A 16,561-nucleotide genomic window follows, 5' to 3' on the forward strand; every position below is an offset into this window, starting at 1 on the left:
TGTAGGCTTAAAATATCCCGGTGAGTAAAAATGTGTGACATGAAAACTACTCAATTTTTTTTTTCATTTGTTAATAGTGTTGCGGAGAAATACTATTTACGTATCTCCCACAAGTGGGTGAGTGTCGGAGTGTATGTGTGCCGCAGCCTACCGACTAAAACCTATTTCACCGTTCCTCTCCACCGGAGGTCGAATCTGCAGTTAAGCAATACGTGACCCCCGGGGGCCTTCGATCTCGGGAGTCAAGAGTTCCCGTGCCTCATCGCCATCGCCCATCCACGTAAGCGCGGACGAACGACGGCTCCGCAGAGGGCTGTCAATCGCCCCTTCGCTCTCCGTTCAGTTCTTCACCTGTATTCAGGGTTTCATTCTTCTCTTCTTTCTTTTCTCTCTCTACTCCTCTATTTTCTTATTATATCAGTTTATAACTTTGCTAGAACATGCTCTCAGGACGTATTTCTCTTTGCTCTCTTCTCTCATCTTTCTCTTCACTCGTTTCTCTCACTTTTCTGCTTTCTCTTAATACATTATTTCATACCTTTAATGGTACCTGCATCAGTATTCTATTTTAGTTTAAACCTCACTCTAATGGATCCGTGGAGTCCCCGGCCGCTCATTGGAACCGACACACCTCGGCATGCCAGCCCTACAACCGGGACTGTCCACCCAGCCCTATCCTAAATCCCTTGAGCGGTCCTCTGCATTCTTAGCTCGTATTACCGCCGTAGAAAATGCGTTGAATGCCCTCCACCTTTCCGCAGACAATATATGCTGAACTAAGTTACCAGTATTCAAACCATACAAACCGTGTATATTCCACAGACCATTCCATGCAACACATGCAAAAAGAGTATGTTCCGCCGTGTCGATCCCAGAGCAAAACATACATTAGGGAATGACACGCCTACCAAATCTGAATAAATAATCCATAAAAGCGCCATGGCTAGTGAACATCTGTGTGGTATAAAAACCCGCCTCGCCATGGCCTCTAGTCGACCACGCTTCCACATCATTAACAAGCTTCCTTGTCCACGCCGAGCCGATTCCTGTCCACCATCTAGCCTTCCAATCACTCATGACCAATACGTCGACCTCTAAACCTCTGATCTATCGCATTATATTTTAAGGTGCGTGCTTTAATCTGTAGATCAATGGACAAAACCGAAGTTATGACATAGGCTGATTCAAAGGATACGGTCCTGTATCCTGAAATCATGCCAAGTAGGGGGCGTCTATGAATCCGCCTTAAATTCCTTTCCACTCCAACCGCAGTCCCCCGCACTGGGTGAATAAACAACGTCGACGTAACGGTGGACACCAGCATTCGCCTTTTAGAGGTGCGCGAGGCCGCCTGAGTTGTCAGCAATTGGTTGAGCGCCTTGAGCGTCCGTCCGGCTTTGCAACACGCTTCGATTACATGTTGACTGAAGCGACAAAATCTGTCTATGTAATTCCCAAGTATTTGTCGCAGTTCTTCAACTGTAGAGGCTGATCGCCTAGCTTTAGATTTATCTGACCCACCTCTCTCCTACCGGTAAGAGTTGTATACTCGCATTTTTGTGGAGCTAATGTAAGGCCATGCTCCTACATCAAAGTGTTAATCATGTCTAGCGCCTCATATCCTCTGGTCCCCAGCTCAGCCTCCGTCCTCCCACTAACCAGTACGGCAATGTCATCAGCAAAAGTAATCGTCTCAGCACCGTCCAGCAGAGGAAGGCGAAGCACACCATAGTATGCCAGTAACCATAGCAATGGACCCAATTGATCCCTGTGGCACACCTGCTGACATCCCAACCCCGTAGGGAATCCACCCGCATAGTGACGTTCCGGTCGTCACACCACCCTCCCCATTCCTAGCCCTGTTGACTTTAACGGGAGTCGTCTACCGCCCTCTGAGTTTTTACATCTCATAGTAATAAGGCTGTCCTCGTTGGGATTCCACCGATGTAACCGCCTCGGTAGACATTTGCATCGGTGATTAAATGACTCAGCTTATTGCCTTCGCTGTAGGCCTCATCCGGAGATCATGAATATCCTACATCGTATCCATCTGAACTAGCTAACCGAGCTCGCTGAAGCGCGAACCCCGCGCCTAGTTCTATTTATTATAAGCGAATTTCGTGAATGTCTCGTAATTCGAGGGAAAATAAACACAACATACCACCAAACATGTTGATCGCAACAACGAAATTTAGTACTAGTTCCCTTAGTAAACTCAACTTTAGTACAAACCCCAGACTTAGGTTAAATTATGTTAAAGTTAAGGACTCCGGTCTGGTCCACTAAGGAGAGGCGGACAAACCTCCTACTCCCATTCGGCTCCATCGCAGAGTCCCTCGTGACATTCACCCCATAAACCATCGTCGAGATGCCGCTATACTTCACGACTGTTTCTGAAGTTTAAATTAAAAATAGACAATAAATTAAAAAAATAGACAAAAAATCTACACCTGAAAAATCTTTTAACTGAAATTGTTGTATTTTTTGGAATCATGATCTCAAAACATCATGAAGTAAAAATAATTGGGAAGCTAATGTTCAGGCCGACCAGCAACTTTTTTTCTCTGTTACCAGTATATGCATTAATTTTGTCAAAAGTAAAACTTGAACTATACTCTTATAAAATAATAATAATATAATATATAAATATAAATATATATATATATGTGTGTGTCTAGGTCACGTGTTCATTAACACTGAATAAAAAGGAGCCAAACAAAGATGCTGAGAACAGAAGGAAAAATCGTTGCTGAGTTGAACTAGATTTAAATAAAAACCTCATGAAGAGCTGTTTTCTGCGCACTCTCTAAGGTTACCGAAAATGGGCTTTACAAACCAGAAAAAAAAATTAATCTTACACATGGGACGAAATATGAAATATCTGATTCAATTCAAAGAAAAAATATATAGTTGAGCCATGCGCTGAGAAACAACAGAATGTTTCGCTGGTTTTTTATATAATGCAACAGTCGAAAACGACGTTAAAGACCCAAATTATAAAAGATATTATGAATGTAAAGGTATTATTATTATTATTATTAACAATTAAATAAAAGAGGAAGGAACAAAAAAACTAAATATATCACTGCCATAGGTGATTTTATTTAGGTTAGAACAATTTCTGATGAAGAATTCACAACTGACTCGTATGTTGGCGAAAGAATTTAAGCTGTAATATTCATGTATCATTTTAAAAAAACACTGTTGATCTAAACATTTTTCTGGATTAACTAAAAGTATACATAGTCATTTAACGCGACATGTACTTCAGTCGTCGCGAGTTAAAAAATTCTAAAATCAGAAATTTCCTGGTAAGCTTTTCAGTGCCAAATATTAGATAAATGGATTTAACAAAATAAATAAAGTTTTTCTTCTCTTTTGTTATTACGCAAAATAGCCTAAGAAAAAATGTAATTAAATTTATTTCAATTTGACATAAAACAAAGTTAACACAAATAGTTTTGTATAAAACATTAATTTAGAAAAAACAATTTTGTTAGTCTCCAATTGAGTTGTGACTATATAATTTAAATTATAATATTTATTTTTAATGTATACATCAAGAAAAGATTTAAAACGATTAGTAAATGAAAAATTCCTATACCCGCATATGTGTGTGTACACATCGGTGATGAAAGTTAGCAGAGGTCATAGTCCAGTTTAACTGAAGTTGAAGAGATCAATTAATGAAGGACTGGTACAAAAAATAAAGAGTTGGGAAATACTAGTTTATGTTAAAAGTAAATAATACATGTTTCAAGGGAATAAGCCGGTTATAATATTTAGAAAACATTATTAGTAATCAAGCTTTTGTTGAAAAACATTAATAATTTAGAATTTTGTAAGTACATATTTTACTTTCCCCGGCAATTATCCATAACAGAAAAAGAAAGTACTGTCGATCAAAAATATCCCTCCGGCGTTTTGTATTCTACAACTTTTTTTTAGCTCCCTAACTCCAAAAAGTACTAAAATTTGGTCAAAAAATTGTGTATACCTTTTATACGTATACACTACTTACCTTAATATTATTATTTTTCTTTTTTTTAAATCTATATCCATTTTAATGTTTCTACTATTTTATTGTTTCTTCCCTGAATTCGGCGTTTTGAATGTGGAAATAATTTTCTATCATTAGGAGCGTTTGAGGGTATTAAACCTTTTCTTTTTCCTGTTTAACCTCCGGTAACTACCGTTTAGATAATTCTTCAGAGGATGAATGAGGATGATATGTATGAGTGTAAATGAAGTGTAGTCTTGTACAGTCTCAGTTCGACCATACATGAGATGTGTGGTTAATTGAAACCCAACCACCAAAGAACACCGGTATCCACGATCTAGTATTCAAATCCGTGTAAAAATAGCTGGCTTTACTAGGACTTGAACGCTGGAACTCTCGACTTCCAAATCAGCTGATTTGGGAAGACGCGTTCACCACTAGACCAACCCGGTGGGTGAAGGTAATAAACCTGGACCTCTAAAAATTAAATTCTATAATGTTATTAGTTTAGTTTTAGTTGCTTCAGTTTAACACCGGATAATGCAGAAAAATATGACAAGTAGTGGGATTACTTATGTGGGATTAAAAAAAAAAAGATCGTATTTTTTTTTTTACTTACAGTATCACAAAACTTACGTAATCACACAATCAAAATCTGTTACAACCGACATACACACACACACACACACACACACACACACACACACATATATATATATATATATATAAAATATTCAAGACTAGTATGTATAGTAGTCTTGAATATTTTATTATATGTTCAAAACTGTGGAACCTTTATTAACATTATTACTTATTATATGGAAAAAATATTACTTGAGGAGTTTTTAACTGTATTTTATGGCTTAAAACAGAGGACCTAATCATGGGATGGCATTTTTACTAATTTTTATAACTCTACATTGGTTTATCAAATCATAAAATATTTTTTTTAATTTTATTTATCTATTCATAAGAAAATACGCAAAATTATTAAGATAGTAATTTTTGTCCATCGGATAACAAATTAAATTTAGGCTCTGTGCAAAAGCTGGAAAAAGAAAATTAATTTTTTTTTATTTCTTATAAAATTAAAAAAAAAAAAATTATAATAATTTTAGTTAAATTCTTCGATTTCACGAAAATAAACCGCTAAAGAATACACCCAAAAATCATTAAGAAAATCATTAATCAAATTAAAACTTTTTTGTTGTTTTTCATTCATTCATAGAATAAATGTTTTACATTTGGTTCAAAAAATATGTGCAATGTAATATCTGTTGATACCTGACAATAAAGCGGCATTAAAATTAGAAAGGCTTCTTTCTAACTAGAGAGAATATTACTGTTATTAAAGGGATTGTTACTGAACGAGCGGTCGGAAATTATGGGGTGAGAAGACCACAAAGGGTAGATGTCATAATGGTTTTGGAGGGTAGTCTAACTTGTTTACTACCCGAACAGGAACTTAATGCAATTTTGTCAGGGTAGTTTAACAGGTGTTACGGAAAATGCGCAGGTCAGTAACAAACGATGAAAAACACCGAGATTAATTTCATTCTTTCATTATGTTGCCACTATCTTCATGTAAGCTAATAGCTTTAAAATAAAAACTACTTCCTTACGTTAAATAATATCTATGTTAATTAATGTTAAAAACATGTAATTCACTTTTCTCTTTCTTGATGATCACAGAAGTCATTTCACTGTCTTACACACACATATGTGTGTGTAAGACAGTGAAATGACAGTCATTTAGATTTTACATATATCTTTGTGTGAAAGGACAGGCATTAAAAACTTAACATAAACAAAAACTAAAAATCATTCACACTTTCTTCTATTATTGCTACTATTACGTCTACTACTACTAGTCTTACATCGGTAGAAGAAAATCTTCCAATGAAGCAAACGACTGTAGTAACCAGCTGATTGTTATACATAATAATTATGAGACTAGTAATAAGATCGATACGTGTTTGGCATATTGAATTTGTTGAATCAGGTAAACTAGTAGCGTAATAAAATTCTGTATTTCGTGTTATTCTTTCAGGAGAGACTTGAAAAGCTACGACATTCATCACGGTACTAGTCGCCACTGCCAGTGATACAAAAGGAAGTGTAAGTCGGATCTCTCGCTTCAAGGACTGCGCCTTGAAAATTTAAAACTAATTCGCTCCCGAGCAATCATTGTAAAATAAAATAAAAATCTAACGGAGAAATTTACTTTTTTACGTACTGCAGGTCCTAATTCTTAAGCCGTTTGACCTGAAAATTAACATTCATAGTCATTATAGGGCAGTATTAGAGTAATATAAGTGAGAATAGGAAGAAAATGTATGTATCGATAATATAACAGTGTGCTTAGGTACGCAAATAAAGTAAACTAATGAGCATTGATAGATGCATTTCACAGCGAATACGAAATATATAGCTTACGTTTAACGCATTCGCTACGAGGTCATCTGAAATTAAAAAAATAATGGAAATAAATGAAAAGGTCCCAAAATTTGTATCTTTAAATAATCTATCCCATTTGTGGCTGTGACACGTGTAAAGCACTGAGTTATTAGAGACACTTATCACATTTGATTTTTCTAATGTTGACTATACAGCTAGTTCCTGTAAACAGAGTAAAAATGTCACTTGTAGAGCTGAACGTTTCCTGGATTTCAGCGAGAACGGGTTACCATTGTTTCATGATAACAGGTTTGAGTCAGGCAAGAAATCATCTGGAAACCGATGAACTTCTCACTTAGTAGATTACGACTACCACGGTTCGCTTCTTTTCTTGAGAATGGCTGTCAGTTTCAGGAGTAACCTTTATGTACATCATGTTGACGATGACCTCTTTGTTTTTGACATCTAACAAATCCATACAATTTTTCTCTAATATGTAGTATCTCATTAAACAATAATTTTTTGGTTTTATTGTTGCAGATTCAAAAGAATCTTTAAACAGATATCATTCGCTGATATCTAATTAAACTACTTTGAGTTAAATATATATATATATATATATATATTTGTGTCTATTGAGAGACATGTCTCAACCGATTTAAAGGGTTTACAGATTTTAACTTATTAATCCTAGCTATTAATTAACTGTAATTACTTTTTTTTTGTAAAAATCTTGTTTTACTGTATATTAGTGTAAATTGCTCACTCGAAGTAAGTTCTGTTATAATTCAACTCTGAAATTATGAGCTCATTTCAAAGTATCTACTAAAGTATTTCAAAATTTTCCGTTACCGGAAATATCCCGGTTTAAGGACAGTTGATTTACCGTTCATTTACCGGTTACCAACATTCCATTTAAACATTTAAAAAGTAATTACGGCTTAAAACTCGTAGATAATATTTCAAGTAATATTTAAATATAGGTTTATTTTTATGTATCTTTATTAATAAAGATGAACCTCGTCTTAAATAAATATATTAGCTAAAATTTTGTTTTTTTAACCTTATAGATGAACTATCTGATTACGTTTTATTTACTGAATCGAGTGTATTATCCGGGCGTTATATCATGCATGTTTCAACACGCTTAGAACCTGTCAAGCGTAGAGTAATATTGAAAAAAGCAAACACAAAAAAATCCTATTCAAGGTCGGGGCTTTGTTACCGGATAGTTTATAAGGAGGGTATATAGGTAGGTTTACCTCTACACCATTGAATCACCTTTACTAATCAAATAAAAGGGAATGAAAGCTTAGTAGGTAAAACCAGGTTTAAAATCGGTGTATCACTCTGAAAGATTTTCATCATTTACAGTTTCTGTTATCTGATACAATAATACAATAAAAAATAATAGCGGTATTGGTAGTTTTACTATTAATAAAAAATAATAATAATACGATGTCCTTTTTGAATATTTATTATTATTATTATTATTTTCCCTATTCTTCTTGTTCATAGTTAAGTAATGTAAATTAAAACTATTTTCTATTTATAAATAAATAAATATTTTTTAAATTAAAAACCGTTGATAATGTTTGATAGTTATATAAATTTCTTTTGCGATTATTTTTACCTACACATATTGATAGTGTTATACAATTGACAGCAATTCTATTTAAATTATAATATAAATATAAATGGATGACGCATTAAGATGTAAATATGAAAAGGTGATGTACTACTACTTAGCTATAAATAAAATTATTATTAATTTTTCACTCGATAATTACCATAATTAAAAACTCTAATTATTATTTTTATTGTTTTTGAATTTATAATAATAATAATTATTATTAAAATGTAATATTTAAAATTGTATTCTGAATTATGTGTATTTTTAATTATATGATTTTTGAATTTTTTATGAATTGTTGACTATGTAATTATTATAAACTGAATTATGTGTACATGTTTTACTTTTGTATATACACAAAGACTAATATAATAATAATAAATAGTGTAACATGAGTAAAACTCCAATTATTACTTTCATTTTTATGAAATGTAATTAATATTAATTTGAAAATGTATGATTATAAAAAATTATATTCCAAATTGTATATATTTTTAATTTTTTAATTTATATATAAATGTTTAACTTATAATTATTGTAATGTGACTGTAATTATTGTATATGTTTTTATGTACTACTGTACAATATACAAAGACTTTATGTAGCTGTCCTATTGCACAAAAATCACATAAATAAATTATTATTATTTTAAAATGCAATAAAGTATTTATGTTATGTATTAAAGAGGATCTTCCACCTAATGTAATACTTGAAGAAGATTAAACAACTTTGATTTGACCTAATCATTGAATACAGTTTGCAAATTAGCTACAGTAGATTTGTTGGTTTTAACAATTCATAAATAGTCGATAATTAATAACAAAAACAGTTTTAATTTGAATTAATTTTTTCTTGTATGCAAGTTTCAAAAAATATTTCAAATTGTACATAACAAAAAGTAATTTACTTATTGGAGCTTCAGTTTAAGTTGAAAAGTACTAACAAAGGTTTTTCAAAAATTCAATAAGAAAGCTTTTAAAATTTTTATACACTTGATTTCATAATTAATTTTTAGTACGCTACATCTATGCCAGAAAATTTCTTAGAAAACTAATAATTTTCGTTCGGTAAAAACACATCTGTTAAAAATGTAAAAAAAAAGATTCCAATACATTATTAAAACATTCCTGCACTTTATTTTTATTCGATGATTTTCTTTCTTTAGATCACCAATTGTAAAATTATAACTGCTAAGGGATTTGATCTGGAATGTATTAAAAATGTTTTAAAATATGGATAAAGTCGGGCCTGACATTCTCTCGATTTGAAACAAAAGATAGAAAAAAAAATTGTGGATCGGAGAAATGAGAACATCATAAATCTTGGATCATAACCGTAACATACGAGAATAATAAATTTTTAAAAATCAGTATTCAACCATTAGATTTTTATTTTATTGTTTTCATCACTACAAAATGTATTGGTTAAACAGAAAAAACTATCTATAGCAGATAAATTTATATTTAGTTCAATTATAATCTATATATATTAAATTAAATGACATAATATTAGCTATCTATTCAAACATCATCATGGATTTTCTCTTTCTACCAGGACACTTTCAAGGGAGCAACCTGATGAAGGATGAAATTTCAAAAAGGATTACTATCATTTGCTCTGTGAACATTTTTAATCCCTAAAATGAGAATACAGATATTAAAAAAAAATTAATGAACAGCACAAACTGATAGTTAAATATATGGTTGAATTAGCTGATTATTAAATTTATCTTATACAAAATGATGAATTTAAAAGCATATTTTTTTTATTTAAGGTGTATAGTAAAACCTTTTTTTAGTTTTTAAGGGCTAAACTGGAATTCTACCATGCGTTTCACTGCACTATGCATATGCACTCGACTTTAAAGATCGATAGATGTTTTCAGATTAATACTGCTAATGGTTACAGATTAACATCCCTAATGTTTACAAACGTCAGATTAACAGAAGAACTTATAAAAGATGATCAAAGTAATCTCTTGTAACAATTTACAGTCCTAGACACGAATGGAATTATTTGAAAACAGTTTAATTTTGTGAAATTCTTCCTGTCTGTGTAACTACCCGAAAATTAATCTTTTCAAGCCTGCTTGTGGATAGTTGTCTCATACTTTTTGATTAACTGATCTCTACAGAAAGCAATGCAGTAATATGATATTCGGTGATCAGAGAAGGCTGAGAGCTCTCCAAGATTATCCTTGTTTTTTATTAAACCACACATACATGTCTGTCCTGTTAGGTAAAAGGAATATGGAACCGTTTTGTTGAAACTAAATGTAATTGATATCCTCTTATGTGAGTTGATCGATTAAATTTTACAGAAATAACTATTAAGAGTTTCTTCAATGTATGTAGGATCCGCAGTAGGCCTTTAGTAAATTCAAATCCATTAAGTCCACATAGTTACTAAAATGAATCTCAATCGATTACGGTCGAGTATGTTAAGAAATATTACTGTATTCTAAGAACTATATTTCTGAATAGTCTAAAATCTACACAAAAAAAAATTAGAATAGTGTTATTATTATCAACAGTACTAACAGTGATAATGTAGTAATTTTAAAAGGATTGATATTTAACGTAATATTAGCTATGAGTAAAACCGTATTTTACCTACATCCAGTTTGTTTTACTATTAGTATTGAAATACAGAATATAATAAGCGAGTTATTTTCAAGGCAGATTTAATGATTAAAGTAGTACTGTATCCGGATATTTGATCGTTTAGTAATCAAGAAAAAATTTATTATTGGAAAAGTAAAACTTAGATTTCTGGTCAATTGAAGTGAGACAAATAAATTTTATTACTGTATAAAAGAGAAGTACTTTTTTATTTCAACAGTGATAAGTTTTATTATTCAATATAGATGCATATATCGATAGTAATCAGCCCAGGTACTTAATATATAATAAATGCGCAATTTGTTGCGCAATTCATTTGCATATCATTCATTAATTTAACTTAAGTTTTTTAAATTATTCATGCTAAAGGTTGTATACTATGGAATCGTAACAATTGTAACTATAGCAATTTTAATAATAATTTATATGCGTGCATAAAATTTAAATGTATTTCATTACGCACGTGTGCTCATCACGACCGTATTGTTACCTGTATATAACAGTAATGATAATTACATTATATTATGAAAATTCTGAAAGTAAATATATGAATTATGTTTTTAATAATAAATTGATTTAATTGTGTATATTAGGAAAAGACTAATTTGGTTCCAGGAAAAGTAAAGGAACAAGAGAAGCAATTTTAATGCTCAGTTTAATAGTAGAAGAAAGATTAAAAAAAAAACCACCATGCATGATATTTATTGTCTTAGAAAAGGCATTTGATAACGTAGACAAAATATTCAGCATTTAAAAAAATTTAGGGGTCAAATAGAGATAGAAGAAGAACTGCTAACATTTACAGGAACCATATTGCAACAGTAATAATCGAAGAGCTTAAGAAAGAAGCAGTAATAAAAAAGAGAGTCCCTATCCGCGTTACTTTTTATTCTTTGCATAGAACTAACATTAAATGATGTTAAAGAACAATTTAGATCCGGTGTAACAGGGCAAGGTGAAAAGATGAAGATGCTACGATTTGCTGATGATATAGTAATTCTAGCCGAAAGTAAAAAATATTAAGAAGAAACAATAAATACCATGAATGAAGAACTACCGCTGAAAATAAACAAGAAAAAAAACGAAAGTAATGAAATGTAGTAATATAAAGCAGATGTACCACTGAATATAAAGATAGGACGAAAAAACTATGGAGATAGAAGAATTTTGTTATTTGGGACGAAGAATTACTAAAGATGGACGAAAAAGGAACGATATAAAAGTGAAAAGAGCTTCCAGTTAGAAATATAATTTGCTTACATCAAAAATTAATTTAAATATCAGGAAAACATTTTTGAAAGTACATGTTGCAACATAGAAACATGTACGTGAAACTTGGTACCTGAGAAGAAAAGATTAGAAGCTTCTGAAAAGCATTACTATAGGAGAATGTTAAAATCAGATAGGTGGATAAAGTAAAATGAAGAGGTGTGCGGCAAATTGACGAGAAAGAAGCATTTGGAAAAACTATAGTTAAAAGAAGAGACAGACTTATAGACCACATATTAAGGCATCCTGGAATAGTCGCTTTAATATTGGAGAGACAGGTAGATGAAAAAAATTGTACAGGCAGACAACGTTTGAAATATGTAAAAGAAATTGTTAGGGATGCAGGATGTATACCGAAATGAAACGGATCGGCACTCGATAGGGAATCTTGAATAACAGTACAAACCGGTCAAATGACTGAAGACAAAAAAGTACAAATAAAAATAATTACAATGCAAAATGTACAAAAATGTTTTATAATAAACATTTTAATAATTATAATGAAATCTCTACGTTAATGACTATAGTAAAAAATTATTAGACTGATTTTTTTAACTGTTTTCGCTTGATCGTATTTACGTATTTACTCTTTTAAGCATAAAAAAAAAATTTTTTATAGAACTTAGGAATTTGCACTTTTTTTAAAATCATTCTACCGAATTTTTGAAGTCAAAATAGATCTTTATAATTGTAGACAATGCTTTAAAAAATGTTTAAGTACGAGTATTATTGCCAATTTAATTATTACTTAGTTTTTTCTAAAGTTTTCACAAAACAGTTTTTTCATTTTCTTTATCTGCTACATTTTTGTCACAGTTATTACTTCTGAGAACTTTGAACTATAACTTTTAACTATAGTTCAAATTTCTCAGAAATGTTGAAATTAGTAAAATAATAATTATTACCTTCTGTTATAACCTACTTTCATACAAAAATCTAAAAGAAATGTTTGATTCAAACCGAATACTCTCAGGAGGAGATAATTGTTAAAAACTATTTCACAATCAAGTACGAAAAATGTATGAACTTTGACCTTGTAGACCAGATTGTTACCCTCTTCTTGCATCAAGTAAAATTAGTCGTTATATTACAACATTAAATTTATTACCAGTAAATATGATACATTACAAAATCTAGTGATAAAAAGTAAAAAACGTTATTGCTGAACTAAGGGTTCTAACTTCATGAAGGGGTACATTATGAGATAGTGAATGAGATCTTTTACTGCGGTAATCAAGAGGGTGATGTTCTTAACAGAAAGCTCAATCACATTTCTCAACATCAGAGAAGATAAGCACCTTTAATCAGTGAGTAACAGAGACGTAATCCATTTCCCATACGACCAAATCGATCAGATTCCTTTTTAAATTATCATTAAATTCCCTTTTTTAACCGGATTAAACTAAATTAAATCCCTCCCTTCCACCCCCAAAAAAAATTATAAACAAACAATATATTATTGAGCAACGCGATAACCCCAAATCATTTTATCATTCAAACGGAGCACCATTAGAGTATTGCAGTCAGGCTACTTATTAAGTAAATCGGCGTTAACAGTCTATTTCACCTAGTTTTTGTGAGATTTGTTTACTATATTTATCCGAACTCACAGTTAAACATCACGTAATGAATATTCATTATATATTTGTAGTTTTCTTTCGAATACGAACGGCGATAATGTTTTTATTGATTTTGTTATTGTTGCTATTTATATCGTAAAAACTAGAAAAGAGTAAGGAAGGTCGGAGGAGACAATATCGGTTTTTAGATAAGACATAACCGGGCCAAGACAAGATTTAACAGGTCTAAACGGGCGGCAGATGCAACTGTTGCCGCATTCCGAACAACCCTTGGGGCCATTGTGAGGGCAGGTGCAGGTGCTGTGCAGAATCTCTGTACTGACCTCAACAGCAGCCCAACACCCGGCAGATGGTCTCTGCTCCTGGGAACGTCTCTCGACCCTCGGTTCCCACGTTCACCCACCACTACCACCACGTGTTCAGCACGCACCTGCCACCCCCACCCTGCTACCCCAATATATAAAGTTTGCTCCCCCTCTAGTACAACATGTCATTCCGACTTCACTGTTCGTTCGATAAACGTGTCAGTTCAGCTAGTACGCTCAAATAATACGATGGCTCAAAACCACCTTCCGATCGAGGAATTTGATAACTGCAAAAATAAAATGACTGCGATCCGAAGATCTACTTTCTTCGCTCGTAAAGTGCACAAATTTAAAAAGGTAAATTTCATTTCGTTTATTATATTTTTTAGCGAATTAGTGTTTTTTTTAATATTGCATCCCCAAAAATAACCATAATGGTTTACAATAATATATTAGCACAAACAATTACAGAACATTATACAGGATACAGGAAACAAGTAAATAACGCTTCCAAATTTCATTAATAAAATATAAAATAATTAAATTTAAAAAATCTAAAAAAAAATGTAAACAAATTTTTTTTTCTTTTGGAATACTTTTGGTCAGTTTTTTCTTTAATTAATTTCTTTACTTTTTATTTATTATAACTAAGAGATATTGTTGTTTTTTAGGTTATTGTTTTTTTGTTTGTTATTTATTCTTTTTAATAAAGCATATAATTTTAACGAAATAATGATAGAAAGAACTTGAGAAAGAAACTAATATTTTCTTTCCTCAGCATAAAAGAATTTGTTATCATACACGTATAGAAGGTTAAAAAAAGAAATTAGTTTTTTTCAAAAGCTTGTTAGGATTAAAAACAAAATACATATAACTAGAAAATTGTTAATAGTAAATTAATACGTTATAAAATAACTTAATAAATGCATTTATAGATTTATTTATTTAATATGTTAGTTACAATTGATTTAACTAGTTAAGACGTCGATGAAAGTTTATGTACAAAGCTTTCAAACATTAATTATAGGCTGTCTTTTTATAGTTATAACAAAGTGTAATAGTGTATATCTTGATAAATACAATGAGCTAATTCTTTGTATCATTAATATTATTAATAAAAAATACAGATAATCAAATTTTATTGAAAATTTGATTATCAAATAATTTGTAGTGTACTAAATTTATTGAAATTTAGTACACTACAAATTAGTTACAAGTTTGTGCAGTTATCATTCATAATACTGTTTTTAACTATTTGTGTAATTTAATTATTCTATATTTGGTTTAACTCATTTTACTAATCTAAGGTTGTAAAAATAATTAAATTATTAAAAAACGCAAAACTTGTGATAAAAGTATAAAAAATACATCTTAGTGATAGACCAAATATATTTGCTATGCTTTCTTTTTTATAACAAAATTCTCTTTGAAATTATTTTGCTTTGAAGTAATTTTTTGATGTAAGAAACTTGTATATAACTCCTAGAGCGTTGTTTTTTTATTTATGTTTTCAAATTCTAAAAAAATCGTCCATTACTGATGTAATATTATACTTTGATTTTCTTATTGTACTGTTGTATGATGTAAAAAGTAAACAAACTATATTAGAAATCATCGCTTAGATGTGAAATTAATATTGTCTGATAGCGTGTTAAATATATTGATTCCTGTATAAACGTCCGGGAAAATACAGTAAATACGGAAGAAAATCTCTTAAATATGAATGTTGCAAAAACAATATTATTTCTGTATTATTTTTCTAAAAGGGAAATTGTGCTGTATTTAAACAAGCAACTATTGTTAAAATGTTCAATGAACTTGTTAAAAAGACAAACCACCAATTAAAATATATAAATATGAATTCGTGGAATGAATTGTTCCCGTTTAGGGAACTCATCCTTTGTGTGTATGTGTTTGTAAACGAGGGGTTTACACAAACGCCCGGTTTGTGAGTTGTTACTTCATTCACTAGCCTGCGAACTAGAGCAACAGATACAGTCACAGCTGTGACCTATTCTTTATTGTATAGTTTTTAACAATAAACGGCCCCTTTAATGATTTAACAACTGTTCTTTTTTACAGATGTTGCGTGTACTGCTAAAGCGAGGTGATGAGTATACCCAGAGGACTCCAGAGGAAATTCAAAACGCTATCAATGAAGCCTTAGAGGAGAGACTGAAAGAAGATATAATTGAATCGGGAGGAATATGCGGCGATGCTATTCAATCAGTCGTCGATGGAAGTATCAGTCTTCTTGCGGTTCATCCCGGACAAACCGTATCTTTGCCTGTTCATTTTTTATGCACTGCTCCAGGAAAATTCGCATGGACGTTCCTTCCACCCGCTGATAATGATATTTGTTCGGTGGGTGATACTACTCCTATCACCAGTGCTCAAAGTCCACAACGGCAATCTCCTGTTTTGCTTAGGCAACAATAATGACTAAAACCTCGTAGATGTGTGTAAGATGCTCAAAACTACAATGTCTTTCATTAATTATAGTAAAAGATATATTTTATTTTTAATTGGATTAATACTTAGATTTGTGTGTGTGTGTGTGTGTAGGCGGGCGCGCGCTCGTTTGTGTAATCTTCAAATTAAAAAACACGATTGTATGGCGTAAATACGAGTTTCTCTCTTAGTAGATAAGATTTTTTTTTAGAAGCTAAATTAATTTTTAATTTATTAATATTATTTTATTAAATATTAATAAAAGACCGCATATGTATTCAATGAAGATTATATGCCTGTACTTA

At 31.3% G+C, this 16,561-nt stretch overlaps 1 protein-coding gene across 1 annotated transcript; it reads left to right on the forward strand.

Annotated features, from left to right (window-relative positions):
- Positions 1 to 14,054: 14,054 nt before the first annotated feature.
- On the forward strand, positions 14,055 to 16,244 carry E(spl)m4-BFM (Enhancer of split m4, Bearded family member). The gene is made up of 2 exons (XM_075354022.1): positions 14,055 to 14,162; positions 15,888 to 16,244. Exons 1-2 carry the CDS (start codon positions 14,055 to 14,057, stop codon positions 16,242 to 16,244), a joined length of 465 nt encoding a protein of 154 aa, XP_075210137.1.
- Positions 16,245 to 16,561: the final 317 nt, after the last annotated feature.

This window comes from Lycorma delicatula, chromosome 1, assembly GCF_047948215.1.
Source record: "Lycorma delicatula isolate Av1 chromosome 1, ASM4794821v1, whole genome shotgun sequence".
Classification (NCBI taxonomy): domain Eukaryota; kingdom Metazoa; phylum Arthropoda; class Insecta; order Hemiptera; family Fulgoridae; genus Lycorma; species Lycorma delicatula.